Below are 24053 nucleotides of genomic sequence, written 5' to 3' on the forward strand. Positions count from 1 at the left end.
TAAGTTTACTTGTCCTCGCAGAGGACAGGACAATAAATAACACAGATATGCAGATCAGTGCAAAACACACTCTATTCTGGAATGGTTATTTCTTGATTGTTAGATGTCCTGCAAACCTTACTTGTTTTATCAGCAAGACAAAGTTAACATTACTGGGCTTTTGTTTAATGACCATAAACTGTGATCTCTTGGGTCACTAACCAGAGGTCAGATAAGAAGATGAACCTGTGGTGCAAATTGGCATGAATGGATGCTAGACTGTTGATATGTTATTATGGGAGGAACAAGTCACTATTTTTCCTATTCTGTTTGGTGACGCCAATCACGCAGTGTTACACACTAAAGGTGCGGTCACATATTGTCGCTCTGCAAAATTTCACGGCCAAAATCCAGTCATTCCAATAAGAATTTGCATAATCAATGTTTTTGCATAAGGGTGAAAAAGTTACCTACTGATTTTACTCGTATTCAAGTTGATTGTGCGAATTTGCAGTGCTGAAAACTGCTTGATTTGAAAGTGACTTTTCTATGAGCTGTGCTTCATACATCTCTACACTATTCACTATAGACAATGAACCTTTTTTTGCACTTATGTGACTGCACCTTTAACCTTTCAATCCACAAAAGCCACAAATTAGAACTCTTTTCAAGTTAATTATAAGAACAAGACTGGGACTTAAAGGGATAGTTCACCCAAAAATTAAAATGCTGTCATAATTTACGAAAGTAAACTGCCATTCCAAACCTGTATGACTTTCTTTCATCTTCAGAACACACAAAAAAAGATATTACAAAGAATGTTTCAGTGTTTTTTGTGTGTGTGTGTGTCAAAAATATGGACAAAAAAGAAAAGTCATGAACATGAGGGTGAGTAAATGATGACAGAATTTTCATTTTTAAGTGAACTATGCCTTTAAGCTAGACTACATCTTGATGTCTGCCCTTTTGGGAGAGAGAGGGGTGATCTCTCGCTGGGAACGTTTGGTGCTGGAAATAGAGGAGGTGGAGGCATTGGCAGCGTTGCGCTGGTGATGAAGGGGCCGGCGTGGGTGCAACGGTGCCCCCCGGAACAACAGGACGTCCCTCACTGCCGCTCTAAAGGGTTTGCTGACAAAACAGTACAGAAAGAAATTCACAGCGGTGTTTAGCATGGCTAACATGTTGGCTAAGTCGTATGCTAGATGTACCCGCCAATCGTTGTGCACCGATGACACGTAAAGATGGTAGAGCACCACTCCGGTACGAGGCGCCCACAGTATAGCAAACACAGAAGTCACTGCTAAGAGCATAGCTGTGGATTTACCCAGCTTGCCTGGCAGTGCCAGCTGTTGCCCGCTCTCGTCTTGGCACATCTGCTGCCGCTGTCTCTTCCGTAGCCTCAGAATGATCAAGGAGTTTAGCACGAGGAAGATGCAGCACGGAAGAAAGTAAATAATAGTCACGTGGGTCCAAACCAGGGCGGTGTCCAAGTTGTTGGGCGCGTGGCTGACCCTCCACATGTCCGACCACCAGAAGAATGGCACGCCGGATGCCAGCGCCAAAGTAAACACCACCGCGATGATCCTCCGGGCACGTGCCGGGTAGCTGATCTGTCGGTGGAGTAGTGGGTGGCACAAAGCAACGTAGCGGTCGACCGTGAGGGGTACGGTGGCCCATATGGATGCGTGATTGGCGGAAAACTCCATCATGCTGACCGAGCGCAGCAGCAGCACAGGGACGTCTCTGTGAAACACGGCCGTTTCCAGTAGGAAGCCCACGAAGATGATGAACAACTGGCTGAGGATGTCCGAGCCGGTTAGAGAAAGAAGATACACGTAGAGGGCCTTCTGGGTACGAACCGCCAGCCGGTAAAGAGCCACCAATGTCAGGATGTTCACTGGGAAAAGGTGACAACTGGAATTAGAAACAAGAATTGAGGTAGACAAGGATGGACAAGGCATAAACAGTGAGGGAATGAGGCCAGAGAAGGGAGAAACAGAAGACGGAGATTGGAATCAAAGGCATGGAGGGAGTAGACACAGCAGGGAAGTAAAAGATTATAGGGGTCATTTTTACAGAACATGGCGGCCCTCTGAAACCTTTGCCCTGATTTTCCACAAATAAGAGATTAAGCTCAAGTGGATATGTACTGCTTTTGCTTGTTGACAAGACAGGAGATAAGTGTGTTTTTTTTTCTTCTTTAAGTACTAGAACTATTTATAGAAAAAGACAAAAAAAACTCCATTAGCAGAAACAATCCGATAAAAATATGGAGAATTTAACTCTATTTCTTCTTGTTGTTCCAAACCTGTGCGCTGTAATTTTTCCATCAAACTTTCCTTACAGTTTAGTGACCATGTCATATGTGACCCTGGACCACAAAACCAGTCTTAAGTTGCACGGGTATGTTTGTGGCAATAGCCAACAAAACACTGTATGGGTCAAAATTATCGATTTTTCTTTTATGCCAAAAATCATTAGGATATTAAGTAAAGATCATGATCCATTAAGATATTTAGTAAATTTCCTACCTTAAATATATCAAAAATTTTATTTTTGTAAGTGGATGCAGAACAATCGCCAACAGAAATGGAAACCTTTAAAGGCGATTTTCTCAATATTTAGATTTTTTTGCACCCTCAGATTCCCATATCTCGGCCAAGTATTGTCCTATTCTAACAAACCACATCAATGGAAAGCTTATTTATTCAGCTTTCAGGTGATGTATAAATCTCGTTTTTAAAAAAAATGGACACATAAGACTGCTTTTGTGGTCCAGGGTCAAAGCATGATAAAAATACAAATACATAATGAGAGAATTTTTATTTTTGGGTTAACTGTCCCTTTAAGGTTAAAATTCTGTCAGCATTTTCTCACGCTCATGTCATTTCAAACCTGTATGACTTTCAGTGGAACATTTTGAAATTTTTTTTTTTTTTTTTTACATCCATACAATGATGTTTTGGACCATTCAAAGTCTCCTTTTGTGGTTTGGAACAACAAGATTTTTGGGTTTGGGTTTCTCATTTTTGGGTTAACTAGAGATCTCATATTATTGGCCATCTGGTCAATTTGAATTGGCTGTTGTGAATACTAAGCATCTGTCCGTGACCCTGATCTGGTTTTTAATGGTACGGGTATAGCTTTCAAATGAGTCACTAATTAATTGTTACTCGAGTCGTACTGATTGATTTATCACCTTTCTTGTCCTTAAGCAGCTGTCAGTCTGTTCTGGGATTGGTGTAGTAAAATGTTTGTGGATGCTTAATGATTTCTTGTCTGGTCTGATGTGTGTCTCACTGAATAAATCTACCATGTCCCTCCTCCATCAAACGACTCAAGGTGAAGAAGATCATCTTCCCAAGTTCTAAAAATTTGTATCTTATAAATGGAACAATTTATGCGCCATGGTCAATATTCAAATACAATTTTATTTTAATCTTATCTTAATCTAAATACTCCATAAATTGGAGTTTGAATCAACTACGTATGATGAATTGATTTTTTGAATTACAGTAAGTCAACATTTGATGTGGATCAAAACCTTATGTGAATTTTGAACAATACCCGTTCTTGTCTTAGGACAACTTTAATGAACTTTTTTGATCCACTTCAAATGTTGACCATATAGAATGACAGGATTGGGGAATTTAGAAACATTAAAGTTAAAAGAAATAAAAAAAACTTCATTTCATGAGCTAAATCATGCTGGGTAACACTTTATAATAACTGCATTCTATTAATCATTTGTTAAGCATGAGTAAACAGTTAATTCATCATTTATAAAGCATTAATAGACATTAATAAGCAGTTTATAAATACAGCTATAAACGCTTTTTTTCTTGATGTATAAGCATATCTATAATGCGTTTAATAATTGTATTTTCATACTTTGTTAATGATCAATTAATAATTTCTAAATGAAGTATAGCATTATTTACAAACAAGAGTTGTCAGTCACAGATCACTTAGAAAGTGTAAGTAAATGTAGTAAATACAGGTAGTTATAAAGCATAGTAGTGGTAAGTTACCTATTTTGTGAGCTAATCTAAAGTGAGGACTATTCATGCCTTGTAAAGCATTTATAAAGGAGATTTGAAGGCGCATCAATCTTCTAAACAGTAAAATGTAACAAACACAACAGTGATACAGAACATAGAAATATTTAACAGCCTTTAAATCTCCTTTATAAATGCTTTACAAGGCATGAATAGTCCTCACTTTAGATGAGCTCACAAACATAGTTAACTGACCACTAATAAATGCTTTATAACTACCCGAATTAACCCTGAATTACAGCATAAATACATGTTAATAAAGCATTTATTAACACACTAAGTAACCATCACTATATGTCTGAATAATAAGATGTATGAATGTACATTTAAATAGTTTATTAATCATTTACTTACACGTTCTAAGGAATCTTATGAACCACTGAAAACTCTTAAATAACTGGTTTATAAAAAATGCAATTATTCATTTAGAAATAATAAATTGATCATTAATAAAAGGATGAAAATACAATTATTAAATAAATTATAGATATGCTTGTAAATCAAGAAGAAAGCATTTATAGCTGTATTTATAAACTGCTTATTAATGTCTATTAATGCTTTATGAATGATGAATTAACTGTTTACTCATGCTTAACTAATGATTATTAGCGTGTCGTTATTATAAAGTGTTACCCATTAATATATGCACATCAAATGCAAAGTCTATTTTAAATGCTGAACATGTTTTGGCATAATTCCTTCAGAAAAATGACGTTTTATTTCAAACTACTGCAGTGTCTTTGAATTTCATTCCATTCCATCATACTTTCTTAACTTAAAATGCTTTCTCAATTCAATTCTCAAAGGTGTACAACCCTGATCCTTATTTATATAGGTATTAAAATGCACATCTCATACCTGGCACTCCAACACACAACAGAGCACTGTAGTAGATGACAGGGATGTAAGCCAGCACACACTCTGACCTCTCCTGAGCGCTGCGCTCATCCTCCCGCTGGCCGGGCGCTGTGCCATTGTGCCAGTCGATCATGGCCTCTGAGTTCCTCTTTTGAAAGGAAAGAGAACAGGAAGGAAACCTTAAAACCTCTCACTAGTGTCTGAAAATGACCTAAAACCTTTGTCACTTTGAGCAACAACTGAAACCAATGTGAAATGAACCTTTTTGTGTGCTGAACGTGTTTCGTTACGGAGTCTGCAGTGCAGAATAATGGAGCATGGAATTTTACTATGCTCTGGTCCTCTCACCGGGTCATTGTGTTAATGACAGAGACAGCTTGCCCTCATAGGTTAAAAACAGTCGATTAGAACAGATGGAATGAGTGCACAACACTCTTCCTCATTTACTTGTCTTATCTTTCCACTTTACCTTTCCTTCTGTGTTTAACTTTGATTACTCCCATAACTTCCCCCTAGGATGAGGTGATCAGCTCTGTGCCAAACATGTTTATTTGCTTTTAGACCCAGTGCAGAGAGCAGAAATGATAGCTTTGCTCTATATTTCCTTTTATCGCATGACATCATTGAGTTTTACGAACAACTTCCCTAATGTGCTTTGGTGCATTTTGCCTTTGCAGTGTGCATTGTTTTGTGTTGTCATTGGAATTGAACTGCAGTAGGCCTATATATAAAAGCCATTCATTTTTCCTCCTGGCAAACAATATGAGAGGGTTTATGTTGTGGAACATGATTGCCTGCTATGATGTTGCTGCTTCATCATCAACTGTCCTGCTTAGCTGGGCAAATTCACACTGTGGGTGAGAATTGGAGAAGGCAGGAATGATTGGTCTTCTGTCACCTTATAATTACTTCTGTCTTTGCCCTATTGGGGATTTATGTGGAGACCAGAGTCTTTGTGATTGCCTTAGCAATTCTGACTGAGCCCTTCTTTCCCATTTTCAATTTCTTTCATTCATGTGCATTTGTCATCATTTGAGGGAAATCCGTCAAATCTGTGTTGTTTATATGACAGAATGGTGGTACTATGTTTCGGGAAAACATTTATAGAAATTATTTAAGGAGTATAACCCATAAATCAATTTTCACAAATATATGGTGTAAAAAAAAATGCTTGAAACAGCTTTAAAAATATCTTAAAACAACTGGTCATTGAAAGAAAATTTTGTTTCAATGTTGTTTATCCACTTTTGTTATTTCCTAATGATAACATGAAATAAAAAAAGTACATCTGTCAGAAAGGGTAACTAACAGACCAAAAAATGATTTGATAGTTTGGGACCAAATGCTGTTTTTTAGTGAACTTATATTTCTATAAAAGTATCATTTTAAGATAATACAAATATTCAAATGTTTTTTTTTCTTACAATACCAATGGTTGAGCTTGTCAAATACAGACAATGGTAGATTTGAGAAGCTTCACAATGCATTTCTGAATTAATTATGATCCACAGATACTTTCAAAAAAGTTCATTTGTACGATCTCACTGGTAGAAGGATCTTTTAATTTCCACTTCCAGAGGAGCATAATCCCATTATTATAGACAGTTCAACTCACGACCAATTCGTACGAGTGATGGTGGTACGACCTCACTCGCGTGATGAGACTTTTATGGCTCTTTGTGACCCTTCACTCTATAGTTGTTTTGATACAGAAGCTGATAACTGATCAATCTTTAACTACAGGTGAGCGTGTGCTAGGCTACAGAAGAGAGGTTTTCTCTTAAGTACTTTACTACTGATGTTGTTCTCCCTTTTGAAAATATCTACAAACAAATCATCGCTCATTTAAGAGATTCACAAGCAAGGAGGAGGAGTATGTGTGTGTTTATATGGGTCTCTTTGAGTGTGTTTATATGATATGCTGCTTGTTCTGTGAATCTGACTCTATGTAAAAATGTCAGGTTCACTGGCAGCACCAATATGTTTTTCCAGTAAAGCATGTGGTAACTGGACAGCGGTTGAGAAAGCCCAAGTGATTATGATTACAAAGCTTTTCAAATGCTCATTGCCTCTCTCAGAATGAGGGGGTGATGATTTTGGTGGTTTGTGATAAAATCCGATAAATATGGGAATCACACCATATTATTTTCTCAAGAGGTTTAGATTTTTATGGAGAGGAACCTTGTTCTCATGCATTAGACATGCCTGTTAACGAAAGCCTGTAATATATCCATATTTCCTTGGGGAAATCTTTTGTGATTATTATCCTCTTTCTCAAAGCCAACCCTCTTTATAAGAGTAATTTTAAGGGCTGGGCGACATTACAAAAAAAAAAAATTATATCTTAATATTTAATAGGGATATCATAATTTTCATTTAAAAACACCAATATCTCACTAAACAATATTTACATATATTTTTACTATATTTTAATAATATAATAACATTTGCACACATGGACTTGAATGAACATTTACGTGATAATGCAAATGAATAATTGAATCAGAGTTTTGAATTGATTCATTAAATAAAAAATGTAACTGATTCACATGAATGAATGAATGAATGAATGAATGAATGAATGAATGAATGAATGAATGAATCTTTTTTACAACTGAAGTTTAAATAAGATTAAAGCATCTCTGCACACACAAAAATAAAGGTTCTTTATTTGCATTGTTGGTTCCATGAAGAACCTTTAACATCCATTGAACCTTTCCAGTGCACCAAAGGTTCTTTATTGGAAAAAGGCTTTTAAAATGTTCTTCACACCAAGAAAACAAAATGTTTTTTTTTTTTTTTAGAACTGGGGAAAATGGTTCTTCTATGGCATCACTTTGAAAAAACCCTTTGTAACCTTTCTTTTTAAAGCTCTCAAGAGTCATAAGACAAGGTAGGATTGTGAAATTAGACAAACTCTATGGCCAAATAAAAAAAAAATGCATTAAATCATGTTGATATTCACAATTAAAGAAATCAAATTGCTGGGATTTTGACGTAAATCTGAACTGGCCTTGCACTGTTTCCTCGTGCAATGAGAGCTTAATTCCAAGAACAGGGATTTCCAAAGTTCCCATCCAGAGAGACTACCAGTAGGGTCTCAAAAAGATCCACATGTAATAACGTGTACAAGCTGTTTAAGCTCAAAGCATGACATTGCAGCTTATAGCATAAACTATGTGAATGACAAACAGCAATGTTTTCCATGCAGTTCCCATTGTGTCCTGCCTATACCCACACATTCTCTGTTAGTTCAAAGAATCAGCGCATCTGATTTGCAGACAATAATGAAAAAAATATGTTTTTTTCTAAATAATGAACTGTGGCTTTACATGTGAAATCACCTCATTTTGCAGAAGTATATAAATGGCCACTGTTGATGTACAGGGAGTCAATGTGTAAGGTTTCAGATCTCTCTCCATGGACTTTCTGCTCTAACAAACACACTCAATTATTCATATTCGGCTGGTACACCTGAGACAATAGATATAAGCTCAAGGACAATGGTATAGCAATACCATCCATATCAGCGTATGCAGGGAAAAGAGTGTTTCATTGAAATAAAGAAGATGAAGGATATAGAAACAGAGGGCTAAGGATGAGGGATAGAGAAACATCTCAATAGTCTTGAAATTCGCAGTCTTTTGATTAATAGCACTCAAAAACAATACCACACATTTTTAAAGCTATCTTTATGACTTCCAGAGTTATATGGAAATCCTGAGAAAATATTAAGATGACAAAACACAAGAGGACACAACACGAGTTATGTGCAGAACAACTCTCGTTTTTTTAAAAGCTGGCATTGTACTGGCAGTATATATATATATATATATATATATAGCCTATATATAATATTGATAACTCTAAAAGACTTTGCATTATTTATGTACCAGTCAAACAGTATTTTGTGACACTTTCATGCTAATTTGTATCTGGCATCGTTTTAAAATATGATTGCACATGTTTAGCCCCTCACACGATCATACCAAGTAGCTAAAGATATTGCACTATATAAAATATATATTTTTAAATGCAGCAATATTAAATAAAAAATCAATTAAGTGCTCCACTTTACTTGTATTCACTATTTAATACAGCAAAAACATACTAACAATAACTGTAAATGCAATTGATGCTCACTCCTCACTTAGATAAATTCACTTAGCACTCTCTTAAATAAAAATAAATTAAGATTCTCCTAAATAAAGGCTGAAAGGTTTTCTTACCCTCACAAATGGCTGCAGGTCCCCATCCGTGGACTCTGGAGCAGGAGTCCTATACTCTTAACACCCGATGCCCAGCCAGGCAGCCCTTGAGGAGGACAGCGAGGAAGAGGAAGACACACACATACTGCAACCACACACTGAGTTCGGGAGGAGGTTATGGAAGGAGCTACAGAGAGAGAGATGGAGAGATAGAAAGAGAGGGAGGGAGGGGTTAAGCAGGGCTGATTTCCACAGGGAGAATTTTGGTAAACGAGTGAAGCATTGAGACAGACATAAAGAGGTCCATCTTTCAGAGAGAGGTCAGTATAGCAGAGACACACGAGGAAGAGGGTGTATTGTTTTACACTGCAGCGATGCCTTCAGACCCATGGGAGCTCTTATCTGCTGTGTGTGTGATCTTTATGGATTCCTCTGGCTGTGATGTAAATGTAAATTTAACTTGGGCCTAAATAGACTCTGTGGTCCTCTTTAAGCTTTTACCATTTGAATCAATATGTAGATTTGTACATTTATACAGAAGTAAATGTGAATGGCGCTTGCCTGCACAAAACTCACTGTCACGATGCTAGGGTGTTCAGGGTGCTCTTTATGTGGGTGATGTGGTATAGAGGTTGCCTACAGGAAAAAGTCAAAAGAGTCCAATATGTAATAAATGGTAACACTTTATTTTAAGGTGTCTTTGTTACACTGTAATTAAGTACTGAGTAATATTAAGTAACTACACTCTAAACAATGCTGGGTTGTATCAACCCAAATTTGGGTCAAATATGGACAAACCCAAATGTTGGGTTAAAAATTTAATTTAAAAAATGTACAGTTGAAAGTGAAAGTTGAAGTTGGGTTAAAATTTTAAATTACATTTTTAACCCAACATTTGGGTTTGTCCATATTTGACCCAAATTTGGGTTAAAACAACCCAGCATTGTTTAGAGTGTACATACTTAGCCTACTATATAGGGTTAGGATTAGTTGCATGTTATTATGCATAATTTATAGTTATAACTATAGTAACTATGTAACAATGACACTGTGTTACATAAATCTTTCAATGTAAGTTTTTGGGATAATGTATAAATTGTAAGTGTAATCACTTGGCAAAATCAAGCCCCTTAAATCTTTTTAAGATTAAAATCGTTTTATTTTAATATTATTTATATACAATTTTGGCACTTTCTTTTATTTTTATATTTTCAATTTTCATTTTAGTCTCAGTATTAACTTAATGTGCTTTTGTCATTTTATTCTTTTTAGTTTTTTATATTCTATTTAACTTTAATTCTATTTAACTTTAATATTCTATATTTAACTTCAATTTATATCTATTTCAGTTTGAGTAATTTCAGTACATCGACATTTTATTTCAGTCAGTTGTCAAGACAACATTTCTAATTTTCCTCTAATATTTGGGTAGCACTTTATTTTACATTCCTTGTTTCGCATGAACCCATATGTAGTAATGACAATAACTATAGGTATAACCCCGAACCTTCCCCTGAACCTTAACTTAACCCATGTAGTCACCTTACACTACATTGTAAAAAAAATTATATGATCACTAAGTTATGACTACAAATGTTTTTACATTGCTCATCAAAATAAGTTAAGCAATTTTAAACTTTTTTTTAATAAGTTATAGCTACAAGATTATCATTTGTTTAAGTCAGTTTAATGTAATTTAAGTTGAAATGACTTAAACATCCAAGTTGATAGTACTTTTTTACAGTGTATTTTATTTTATATCAGCTTTATTTTAATTAACAAAACCATTTTAATAGTTTGAGTTTGAGTTAATAACACTGCTCACAAAGTCACACAATCTTAGGCATTTTTTTTTTAAATATACTACACTCTAAACAATGCTGGGTTGTTTTAACCCAAATTTGGGTCAAATATGGACAAACCCAAATGTTGGGTTAAAAATGTCATTTAAAATTTTAACCCAACTTCAACTTTCACTTTCAACTGTACATTTTTAATTACATTTTCAACCCAACATTTGGGTTTGTCCATATTTGACCCAAATTTGGGTTGAAACAACCCAGTATTTTTTAGAGTGTAGTACCAAAATCCATAATTTGCTAGTTTTGTTTTCTAGATTAATTAGCTTCTCTCATCAGCCGGAAACATCACGTCTCCAGATAGATGGAACAAAAAGTACATGTACACCACCATCTGGACAAAGAAGGAGAGAAAGGGATGCACGGATGCGCTCTCTCTCTCTCTCTCTCTCTCTCTCTCTCTCTCTCTCTCTCTCTCTCTCTCTCTCTCTCTCTCTCTCTCTCTCTCTCTCTCTCTCTCTCTCTCTCATACTCACCACTGAGTGTTCATTTTGATGAATGCTCTCTGAACTGGCCTTGTACCACAGCAGAGGACTGGCCATGCAGAAAATGAGCTGAGTAAACTCTCTGTCATTGGTCATGGTGTCAGCAGATTAATATTGTGTGATAATAGAGAGCAATCTTTGCTATAAATATCTATATTTCTCAATAAAGCTGGTTGATCACTAGACAATGTCCAAATTCTGAGAACATACACACTGCACCTCTGGGGAAAAAAGCCCCTTTTTTATATTTCCAAATATCACAGAATCACAGAAAACTATGGACAAACGAAATACAATATCTGTAAATACTGTTTTCCCATTTATTGACTGACAGATCTCCTGTCCCCATGTTGAGAGTGTGAGTAAGTGCAGAGGTGTTGTGTGTAAACATGATGGTTATTGTAGTTCTAGACTAAATGTGAGCAGGCATTTACTCATCTCACTTGCACAAAAACAGATTCAATATTCCTCAAAATGAATACAAACTATGTACTAAATATCACGTAAACCTGCAATCATTAAATATATGTTAAATAGCACAATGTATTTAATCTCACTTTATTAGCCAATGTCTTTGCCATGTCTTTTTGTTATTAAAAAACAAACAAGCAAGCCCATGCAGGTGAGAAAAAGTAACACAAAAGTATAACACATTACTTTCCATAAATACCGGTAAGTAACAAAATTAGTTACTTTTTCAGGGAATAGTGCAATAACACAGACCTTTTAAAAGTAACGTCCCCAGACACAGGTGACGTATATCTGACTGAGTGAAACTGCTTTTAGAACAAGAAAAAATGTAGGTCAGGAACTAATTTTGTCCATTGAGATTTGAACGGATCGCTGTTGTTTGCTATGATCTCATATGAGTGACAGGTTGTGTGAAGAGATGTCGCTTCAAGAGGGAGAGGAAGTTATTTTGATTAAAGTTTACAAGAGCACATGAAAAAAAAAAAAAATCACAATAAACACTATATTCCATAAAACTAATTGTCCATTTTGATTTCATGAGATGTCTATATGATTTCAAAAGACAGCTATGGGAAGTGGTCAATCTCTGTGGCCTACAAAAATCTCAACTTCCATAAGCACAATGTGTAGGAGGGGGGTACACTTTACACAAGAGCCATTAAACACTGCTGTGATGTAGAAAGGGGTTATGTCCACTTTTTCCACTCAGAACTGATTCCCTTTGCTTTTATATAGCCTACTCTTTTGAAGAGTGAAGAAGAAAAACTGTCAACACAAACTCATAAAGCACTTAAAGTGAAGAGTCCTTGGGTTCAATCTAAACACATTAATTCATAACAGCACATAATGTGATTGCTGTGAGCGGGGTTCACGGAGGCTAACATTATGAATGTGAATTTAATTACCTGTAATTTCTGAGGCATGTGGGGGAGATGAAGGGAGAGAAACAAGATAAAAGGAAAAACACATGAATAAGTGGCGAGAACTGAAGCAAATTAGTAATTAATGGATAGAGAAGGGAGGTAAGGCTTTTTTGTGAGTAATTATGGATTAATGCTCTCTTTTGTCTGGATAACAAAAGAAAATGAATTTCACAATGCAAATTAGTTAATACATTAACAATGAGTAATACATTTGCATTTATTCATCTTTGCTAATGTTAATTATAAAACTTGCTCAGGTACATTAAATGATGTATAATTTATAATAATATATATATTAAACAATTATTCAATTAAACAATTATTTCAATAATATATTATGTTATATTAGCTTATATTATATATAGGAATGTTATGTTGAAATTAACATTAACCTAAGATTAATAACATGGGGAAGTTACTTATGTCGGACTGGCCAATCAAAATAAAGTGTTGCCTTAATAAATGCTTCAGATTAAGTTTTCAATGTAAGTTCGTGTTAACTACTGTTATCAAAGGGAGTCTTATAGTAAAGTGTACTCAAATTTCTATGTAATCAGGAGCGTTTTGCATAATAAGCATTATAAGCATTTCGTTTGCAACAATACTGCCCTCTAGTGACAATACCCAGTCAAGTTTAGTCAAATGCTTTGTTGTTTAATAACTCCTGACAGATACCACAGTATGGCAACCTAATGTTAAACCAAAATAATTCACAGGAAAATAAAAATGAAACCAATTTATTCATGACAGAGACAACACAATATACAGCTGAAATGCAGTAGAACAGATACATTGAGGTGCCAAGTGGGTCAAACATAGAGTCCTATTATTAGATAGTGAGAGAAATCGAATTAGGCTTGCTGGGTCACTGTATCACTGGTTTTGACATTGTCATCAATAATGATCAATTTACCAGCAGGCTACGGCTTTCTTTTAACTGAGTGGTTTAAATGCTGGAGTATAAATTATTTGTATATAACAAACCAAGGGCTCTTCGGTCACATTTAAATGATGTTGTCAGTCTCCTACAGTATGCATATTTTTTCCAAGTTGTAAAAAAAAAAAAAAAAAAGATTATTGGAGTATTATATGCTTTACAAGAAAATACTACTTCAGTATTTCTACTTCAAAATTCCAAAATTAGTGTGGACTTGATAATAATATGGCCTATTGCCAATGACTGCCTCTTTCGCCCGAAGATGAAAGCGTACTGCTTTATTACACTGTCTATGAGTCACTGCATCACTCATAGTTACTGTCCTAACACTCTACAATAATATTGACTGTTCCTAGGACAGGTCAACAATGAAACAATACAGACATGTAGTAAGCCATAAGGTATAATCAGATGGTCATTATCAGATGACTGTACATTATCCTGCATTCTTAAAAAGAAATTAATAGTTTTATTCGGCAAAGGTGCATTAAATTGATCAAAAGTGACAGTAAAGACTTTATATTTATAAAATAATAATAAATAAAAAAAACGTGTGTAATGGTTGTTGAAAATTCAGCTTTCCCACAGGATTATATAAAACATATAAAAAAAATATTTTAAGTTATATAAATAATTTAATAATATTTCATATTAGTTATATATAGTTAGTATATTAGTTACCATTTTTACTGTATTTTTATTAAATAAAGTGTTTGACACACACACACACACACACACACACACACACACACACACACACACACACACACACACACACACACACACACACACACACACACACACACACACACATATATATATATATATATACTGTGTGTCTATATGCACATTAAGTGCTGAATAGGTTGAAATGAAGCACATGATTATAAATATGGATATAAATGCTCTCTGACATTGAATTGACTGCTGTCTTTTCAGGTCTGTTTAACTTTGACTGTGCATTGTCCTAGTTAAAATCAAATCGATTTTTATATTCACCCAACCGAATGCTGTATGATGTAGCCTTAAGAGGAATCCGATTCATCACTATCAGTCTAGATCAGGGTCACGATCGCCCTGGTATAGCTTTAGGGTTTCTCCTAAGTAAATGATCTACTCAAATTTTACTCGGAAGTTCATCTCACACACACACACACACACACGGCACACATCCGTACACTTACACAAACACACACATATCTGTTCCTGCTTTTGCCTTGTCACACAGCCAAGGTTCAGGCTCTCTCAGCACATTTCTCCCTCTTTGACTGGCAGTAAACAAGTGACATAACCTCTAACTAGAGGACTCTGCAGCAGGAGTGGATGTCCTTACACACAGAGAGAGAAATAGACTCCAATCCTTCTTTTGATCCTGAGTGTGGACAGCATGTAATAGAAACAACATGTTCAGTCTGGCTGGCGCAATGCTTAACAGTAAAATACAGTGTACAAGGGTGTCACATACGTCTGGGTGCCATAGACAGTCCAGTTAACGTCTCATACAAACCTTTAACCCTAATTAAACTTGTAACTTCATGTTTGTGCAACAGGCATGCATAATATCTCAAATTGAGCAGTTTGTTGTGCTAATCAAGTTATGCAATTTTAAAACAGCTCACCAAAAATTAAAACATCTGTCACTTACTCACTCCCAAACCTGTTTGAGCTTCTTTTGTCAATGTTCATTTTAATGAATGTTTCAACAGTTTTTGTCCATACAAAATGGAAGCTTGTTTCCGCGACGGAATAAAAAATAAAGAAGGTAATTGCGACTTTATATCTCACAATTTGAACTTTATAACTGGCAATTCTAAATTTATTGCTATAACACAATTCGGAAGAGAAAAAAGTCAGACAAATAAAGAAATAAACGAATGTAAACTCGCAATTTTTCTCACAATTGCAAGTTTATAACTCACAATTCTGACATCTTGCAATTCTCAGTGTATACAGTAACTCGCAATTTTGAGTCTTTGAGAATTGTAAGATATAAACCCGCAATGGCGAAAAGTAGTCACAATTGCGAGATTTAAACCATATAACTAACTGAATTAACTTTTTTTTTTATTACGTGATGGAAGCAAGCTTCAATGAAAGTCTTTCATTTTACGGACAAAAAAACAACAACACATTTTTCAAAATATAGTCTTTTTTGAAAGAAAGAAATACATGCAGTAGTGGCACAAGGGGGTAAATGATGACCAAATTCTAATTTTGGGGCAAACTATCCATTTAACTTACATTTTTAGGTTCTATTGGAATCTTTGGTTCCATGAAGAACCTTTAACAGCCATGATACCTTTTCAATGAATAAAAGGTTCTTTATAGACCCTAGGTCCACCCATTCTGTCTTCTGGTTTGTATTTCCACAGCATGAAGGTAAGATCTTACAGATTTATGAATGAACAGATCGTTCGAACCGAATTGTTATGACTGACTTTTCGTACATTCTCATATTTTTTCCCCACCACCATGACCCTTTAAGCCGGGGCTCCTTAGTTTTCTCTAGTCAAGTATCACTGATTTTTTTTAATACTGCATTGACAGATAACATTTATTAAAAGCCCATCTTGCCAGTGGTCACCGTGATTTTGCCCAGTAAGACTTGTTCCTAGATCAACATATTTTGTTGATCCTGGAACAACATTCCTATCTGAAAATGTAGTCCTAAATAAACCTATATACCATAAGTTAACCCTAAAATCAGAGGGAAATGATTTCCCAACTACACTATAGTAGAAGCACCTAACCCTGGTTGTAAGCCTATAAACTTGACATACATTTGTCCCTCAAATATGATTGGTTGATTGTAATGTTGTACCAAAATCAACAAAGATGTTGATTCAGGTACATGTTGTACTTGTTAAAATCACGTTCACCTCTTGGCCAGTATGCAACCATAGTAACTCTCTGGCCTCAAAGAGGTGAATTATCTACAGGCAAGTACGTTTTTACTTACATTTTTTTCATCAATTTTTTTTAAAAATCTAGTTTGACGTAGTTCCTAAAAGCATGCATTTAAACATGCAGATTTGCATAGACACACTTGCAACTCTCAGTCACAATTACAGTCCGAGATTAGAATTCCACGCTTGTTCTGCCCGAACAGCTGAGGCCTCCTCTGGATCTATGTCATACAACATTAAAAAAGAGAAAAGTCAAAATCAAAGCCGTTGTCATGGCAACTGGCGTTCCTGCCCACCAAAACGAACTCCCCACCCCCTACAGGTTCCACTGATCGATAGGATATTGTGAGGGTGGAACTAACCCAAAACAACCAGTAACCTACATACTAGTTATGCACCATAGTCTATATGCCTCATAAAGGGGGCCGACAGACCATCCATCATCTACTGAAGAGGAGGAGGAGGAGGAGGAGGAAACAGAAGAAAGACAATTAAATCAAGGAAGAGTAGAGGGTTGAAAAGAGAAAGAAAACAGACGAAAATATAGAATAGAGACAGGAAAGAGAGAAAGAGATCAAATCCACTATCGGACAAGAAAAGATGGCTTATTTGTTGTTTGCCCTCTTCTTGCTGTTGGCCACCGGGTCTCATGTGCAACCTGTCCATGGAGGTAAGGTGACTTCTCATGCACTTTCTCCCAGATAATAGACGCAATGTTCGGAAATAGTGTCAGAAGTATTGGATTTGTGGATGGAGGTATCCAGAACTCCAGGTTTCAGCATCTGCTGGATGATAAATAGTATGGATTGTGAAATCTGCACTTTGCAAACTTGCATGTTAAGAGACATTTTAGCATAGTTGCGGAAAAAGATGATATTCAATTGATCAAGATCATGCTTTTTTTTTAATAAGAGAAGGATGAAAGCATGTTTTAGCATTAAAAATAATATCCAATTATTTTCTATCAAATACAATGACTTACCTAATCATGTCTGGCTGGTAAAAGACACTTCAATTGTTATAATCTGATGAAAAAAAACCCACGAAGGATTAGCGATTAAGACTTTCCTTTGATTTCTGTTATTATGTTGCATTTCATTACGAACCTGTTTTATGATTCATAATGGCTTGTGCTTTATGTTGTAACAAGTAATAGGAAACCATGGCGCTATAAGTGCTTTGTTCACACGCACAAGACAAACAAATGCACACACACAAATGGCTGATGGCATTTCCGAGAACCCGGTCACAGCTGAAGTTGGATGATCATTTGAGGGTGCAGAGCCATGAAAACACATTCTGTTTAAAAACACTAGTTCCCTTCTGGAAAAACAAGAGGGTTAAGACAGTTCTAGTATGTGAAAAATAAACAACAGAAAAGAGGAAATGCTGCAAATAAACACAAGTCTGAGGTGAGATGTGCAGAAAAATCTCATTTGAACTGGAAGGAAGCAGAGAGTTCTGAAAATCTGACATAAAAACAATGACATCAAATGAATAAATGTTTAAGATAATCAAATAAGATTATATATATTTAAAGTATGTATGAATTATATTTAGTATGTGATGTTGTCATATAAATACTGTTCTTTCGAACTTGAACTTCTATTCATGAAAGGACATTTAAAAATGTATCACTGTTTCCATAAAAGAAATTAAGCTTCACTAATGGTTTGAACATTGTTAATAATAAAAATGTCCCTCTTGCACCAAATCAGCATTTCTGAAGGATCATGTGACACTAAAGACTAATGTCTGCAAAAAAAAATTTTTGCACTCATAACTTGTTTCAATGGAAAACAGTTATTTTTAATTGTAATAATATTTAACAATATTACTGTTTTTTTACTGTATTTTGATCAAATAGTCTAAATGCAGATGCACATAAGAGAATTCTTTCAAAAACATAAAAAATATTACGCGCGGAAAACGTTTATCTGTTTTGGCCGTTCATTTACACGAAAAAGCCGTTTGGGGGCCTGAAAACACAGACTTTAGAAAACTACCGTTATCGTCTCTGTGTACACTACAAAAATGCAAATTTGTGAAAATGGTGATGTCATGCACTTGCATATTATGTGCTCAGTTCATAGGCGCGTAGTGTTTCTTTACAAAGTGACATCGCCAACTACTGGCCTGGAAGCATAACACAGCATTTAGTTGTTTTCGTGGAAACGTGTGAACGGGACCATTTTGACAATGTTGTCGTCTTTATGTAAAAAAACGCAAACTTTTCAGTTTTTAGCATCATAGTCGTGTAAACGTATCCTCAGTTTGGTTCTATTCTGTTCCCGTTTATGTGTTTCCTAGTTAGTCTCAATGGTTGTTAATTGAGTTACACCTGTTCTCTGTTCTGTTAATGATCTCCCTTCTGTATTCAAGCCCTTAGTTTGCCTCTGTTCTTTGTCTTGCAGTAACGTTATGTTATAAGTGTTTAGTGCTTCTGTGTTCTTGTTGTCTATTAAAAGTTATTCGATCCTCTGTTCCGTCGCTCTGCAGGTTTGAGGGCAGAGAGACTGGAAGAAAGCACCACAGAAGTGATCAGTCACTCGCAGGGGCTGGTGGCACGGCTGGAGGGCCTTCTAGTGCTGGGGAATAACAGTGACATTTCCCTACGTGTGGAAACGGTGAATGCGGATGAGGTCAAGGTGATCCAAGCCCACACGCTGGTGCTTTCGCTGCAGAGTCGAGTGTTTGAAGAGATGCTGAGAAACCGAAATAGTAGCACGCTAGTGCTGCGAGAAACGGCAGAATGCACTGCTGTGTTCGATAAATTCATCAGGTGAGAAGCATTGAGTTAGAGATAGTTGACATCTCCTTTTAAGGGCTCTCACTCTCATCTCATCCATCCATCTATTCATCCATCGTTTTTTTTTCTGTGGAACACAAAATGAGAATTTTAAAATGTATTTTAGACAACACATTCTCATCCCAAGGCGTCATCTAACTGACACTTTTGACCATGCGTCAACATGCCGACGCACATGGTACCCCTTAAGCGTCAATATGAGATGCTCATCCTCGGGCTCATCTAACTGACGCTTTTGACCATGCGTCTAAATCCGATGCACATGGCACCCTTTAGCGTCAGTTAGATGACGCTTCCGTTATGGGTAGGTTTAGGTCTGGGGTAGGGTTAGGGTTAGACCACTAGGAGGCGCGTCTCATATTGACGCTTAAGGGGTGCCATGTGCGTCGGCATGTTGACACATGGTCAAAAGCGTCAGTTAGATGACGCCTTGGGATGAGAACAGGCTGATTTTAGAACACAAAATGGGAATTTTTTTAATTAGTTTTACCATATAACAAGACAATGACTGCCAAGCTTGAAAATGGATTAAAAATATAAAAAATCACTGCCGTTGTCTCTATTAACCAACATTAAAAGTGCATTAGAATGTCTTTTTGTGTTTCAATTAAATAAAAATAAAATATATTTTATATATTATTATTATTTAGGTCAAACCGAAACTAGAAAAGCTAGTAAAGCATCATAAACATGTAAAAAAAAGAAAAAAAGAAAAAAAGCAGTTGGGTGAGACTTTATTTGAGCGTGAGACTTTATCAAACTGAGTTTATAGAACTGCAAAATTGACATTTTTGGAAAAAGCCTGCATTGCTGTATCATCCCAAATCATGTTAGGACATGACAAATTATGAGAACATTCCCATCCCACACTAGCCTAGAAATCTAGACGCACCCTAGCGGCAGCGAAAATTATTTCGCATTACATCTTGATGTAGGTCTGGCATGCCAGGCTAATCCCACACATGTCCAAGACTCTCTCTGATGGCCGATGGTGGAACTGCAATCTTCCTGCTGTCAGCAGCTTTGACCCAACAGGAGATAAGATCAATGAAACACAACTGCAATATTTCAAAAAGAACTCTTATGTAAAGCACTTTATAATGAGAAGGGCCAAACGGGGCGAAGTTACAATGGTGAAGTGAAGCTAGCGTGAGAAGATGTTTTGGTTACAAGAGCACATGCCGCCTACACATTTATTTGAAATGAGCTGAAGTTTTTTTGTTTGGGGTATTATTTCCTTTATAGCGATTCAATGGATAAGACAACAAAGATACAATCCGCAGCAATAGAGAAAAACAGGGCAAATTTGTGTTGGAGACAGCATTAAACTGAGAGCAAAAAAGCTCAATCAACAAGAGAAATGCATTATTATTAAAGAGATTTATATTTTTATAATAGAACATGGTATTATTTTATCAGGTAGCAGTTTTACGCCATAAGATTGTTTTGCAAAAAAAAAAGAAAGAAAAAAAAAGTTGGCTCTGTTCAATGATGTTACATATGAATTGAATTGGACACACCCCACAGGAAGATAAAATTGGAATTCGAATAAGAATGACAGGAAGAAAAAAATTGCAATTCAATCATTTTGAAAAAGCATGCATATTTATTCACAACACACAGTTTTTCTCAACCAATATTTCTTAAAAAACAGCCAAAACAATAAATACAACCAAAATGTTTTCAGCTTTAGCTTTATAAAAATAATTTGTTAATAAAGATAATTTATTAAATATAAATGAATTATATTCTGCTGTGCATATCTCCTTTTGTTTTCTATGAAGGAAAGGAAATAAAAGTTTTGTAAGTAGTGACAAATACTTTCTTAACCTACAGCCAAAACAACTAATACAGCCAAAATATTCACCACAATGTTGTCAGCTAAGTTTAGAAAAATTAAAGTTACATATTAAATATGAAATAAAATTAAGGTTTTAAAAGTATGTAATTTATATACAGTACAAATAGCAAATACTTATAAATTACAATTACAATTCTGTTTCTTGTTCAATTCAAGCTCAGGCACTGAACTTAAATGTAAAATTCAGTTTGATTCCCAAACGTTCTTGTGTTTTGCAGATATCTGTATTGCGGTGAACTCTCGTTGCAGTTGGACCAGGCCACACCACTGCACAGACTGGCTACCAAGTACGGCATCTCCAGCCTCCAGCAAGGACTGACCCAGTACATGAGCCAGAACCTGGCCAGCGATTCTCAGGGCGGTCACGTGGTGGGTTGGTACCAGTACGCCATGACGGTGGGCGACCCGGCTCTGAGAGACAGCTGCCTTCAGTTTTTGTCCTGGAATCTGTCATCGGTTCTTCAGAGTGCAGAATGGCCCTCGGTTAGTGTTGAACTGCTAATGACCTTCCTGCAGCGCTCTGATTTAGTATTGACGAACGAGCTGGAGCTGTTTGAGGCGCTTGAAATCTGGATCACCAAGAATGACCCGGATAGCCTTACAGCAGAGAACGCCCTTCGCCTGGTGCGTTACGCCATGATCCCTCCTCGCGAGCTGTTTCGCCTGCAGCGACAGTCGCCGGTCATGACGCGCTACCACGAGTCGGTGCGTGATCTTCTCTATCTGTCCTACCAGTTCCACTCAGCTTCACCCCTTCAGCTGGCCAAGTTCTTCGACATGAACTGCAGCCTCTTCGTGCCCCGTAACTACCTCTCGTCCATGTGGGGCTCTCAGTGGGCCATAAGCAACCCGGCACGGGACGACCGCAGCTCCAGTTTCCAGACCCAGTTGGGTCCGAGCGGATTTGACTCCAGTAAGCGGGTGACGTGGAACGCCCTGTTCTCGCCCCGCTGGCTCCCTCTCAGCATGCGGCCCATGTACACCGAGCAGGGCGCCATGCAGCCACCGCGGCCCGACGGAGGAAGTGGAATCGCCCGGCCTCGTATCATCATCACACCTGCTACTTCCAGCGCAGATTTTGCAGGTGTAAGCTTTCAAAAGACTGTGCTCATCTTTACGAAGCAGAAGGGCAAGCTTGTGGTGAGGCATATCTTCGGTTTCCACCAAAGCACAGAGGAGGTGGGGGACTTCCTGGCTGACGTGGACCTGCAGTATAAAACATCCGAGTACCTGGTGGATGGATCCCTGTACCTGCACATCATTGTAAAGCCTATTTACCAGACTCTCATAGCAACTAAGAACTAATGTGACAGGCACATTGGAGTAGGATACACATGCATGATTTAGAAGGTCTATACTTTTTTGATGTTGGGAAGAAAACGTTTAGTGTCTCTAATGCGACTGAGATTAAGGAAGTGTATCTCCACTGTCCTTATATTAAGTTACTTTGGTGGAAAAGTGTAAAAAGTAGTCCACACGTACGAAATTAAAAGGAAGGTTCACACAAAAAAGAAAATTCTTAATAATAAAAGTCATTATTTACTCACCCTCATGTCATTCCAAATCTATATTTCTTTCAATCAAACACAAAAGGAAACGTTTTGAAGAATGTTAACGCTGCTCTCTTATTCAATGAAAGTGGAAAGGGGCCGGGAGCTGTCAAGCTCTAAAAATGACAAAAACACCATAAAACCACATTAAAAGCAGGTAATATGAGTACTTTGTGAAGAACGAATTGAATTATAAGTTGGAAATTGTACCTTGTAGCTGTGGTCACCATTCACTGGCATTGAGAAGAGCAGCTTGGAAATTCTTATGAATATCTCTTTTCGCGTTTCACGAAAGAAAGGAAACAAAAATTTGGTCAATTATTGGTCAATAGCATTTTGATTTTTGACAAAATTATTACTTTAATATAGGCTGTGACACATTTTGTGTCCCAAAGATTACTCATCGCAGGTAATTTTCAACTCAATTAGGCAGAATCCCTAAATCATGCAAGTATAATCATGTATAATCAACACAACATCCTTTGTTCAAACTGGACTCATTGGTCAAAGAAAGAGAAAATGAACAAAATTAAAATCAGATTGTTTTATTCAGCATTCATATTGTACATTGTAAATAATATTATTATGACTGAACATAATTTTGCCATAATAACATTATTTTTAACATTTAAATTTCCAAGGTGCTACTGTAAATATAATGAGAAATATCACATCTCTTTCAAACCTGTAATGTCTTGAAATGTCACACGGTTGTGCAGGTTATTTAATATCTAAAATTCTTAGTTAGTTGTTTTTCTGTATCTTATCTTTTTGCCCTGCACACTAACATTTTTTAGATCAGTTTCCTTGCATGTTGGGATCATGTGTATGTTCAGTAGGCTATTCACTCTCCTGTGCAGACCACGCAATAAAATAATTATGCTTATTCATGAAGTTTGAGTCCATCATTGATTATGAGGGTAAAAGAAAGAAGAGAAAGACTTCAGACATGGTCTTCAGTTCTTATGAGGGCACGCTTAAATGCACTTATCTGACGAGATGTAATAGCCTGTACACTTAAGCCTTTTCCCATCAAATTGAATCGAATAATCCTTATATATTATTCATATTATAAATTAACCATTTTATATGAGTAAAAAAAATATAGCACAATACAACGTTTTGTTTAAATCTCAAACACAAATTTAA

The 24053-nt window shown here is 36.3% G+C and overlaps 2 protein-coding genes across 2 annotated transcripts; one reads left to right on the top strand and one right to left on the bottom strand.

Annotated features, from left to right (window-relative positions):
- Positions 1 to 901: 901 nt before the first annotated feature.
- Positions 902 to 9222, bottom strand: gpr142 (G protein-coupled receptor 142). The gene is made up of 3 exons (XM_056233734.1): positions 9125 to 9222; positions 4896 to 5043; positions 902 to 1876 (listed from the first exon to the last, which is right to left on the bottom strand). Exons 2-3 carry the CDS (start codon positions 5026 to 5028, stop codon positions 924 to 926), a joined length of 1086 nt encoding a protein of 361 aa, XP_056089709.1. The 5' UTR covers positions 5029 to 5043; positions 9125 to 9222; the 3' UTR covers positions 902 to 923.
- A 7798-nt stretch (positions 9223 to 17020) lies between these two features.
- On the top strand, positions 17021 to 22749 carry btbd17a (BTB (POZ) domain containing 17a). The gene is made up of 3 exons (XM_056233725.1): positions 17021 to 17354; positions 19184 to 19466; positions 21573 to 22749. Exons 1-3 carry the CDS (start codon positions 17285 to 17287, stop codon positions 22657 to 22659), a joined length of 1440 nt encoding a protein of 479 aa, XP_056089700.1. The 5' UTR covers positions 17021 to 17284; the 3' UTR covers positions 22660 to 22749.
- The last annotated feature ends 1304 nt before the right edge of the window (positions 22750 to 24053 follow it).

The sequence above is a fragment of the Rhinichthys klamathensis genome, unplaced genomic scaffold (genome assembly GCF_029890125.1).
Source record: "Rhinichthys klamathensis goyatoka isolate OS25496 unplaced genomic scaffold, OSU_Roscu_1.1 h1tg000376l_1, whole genome shotgun sequence".
NCBI classification, from domain to species: Eukaryota; Metazoa; Chordata; class Actinopteri; order Cypriniformes; family Leuciscidae; genus Rhinichthys; species Rhinichthys klamathensis.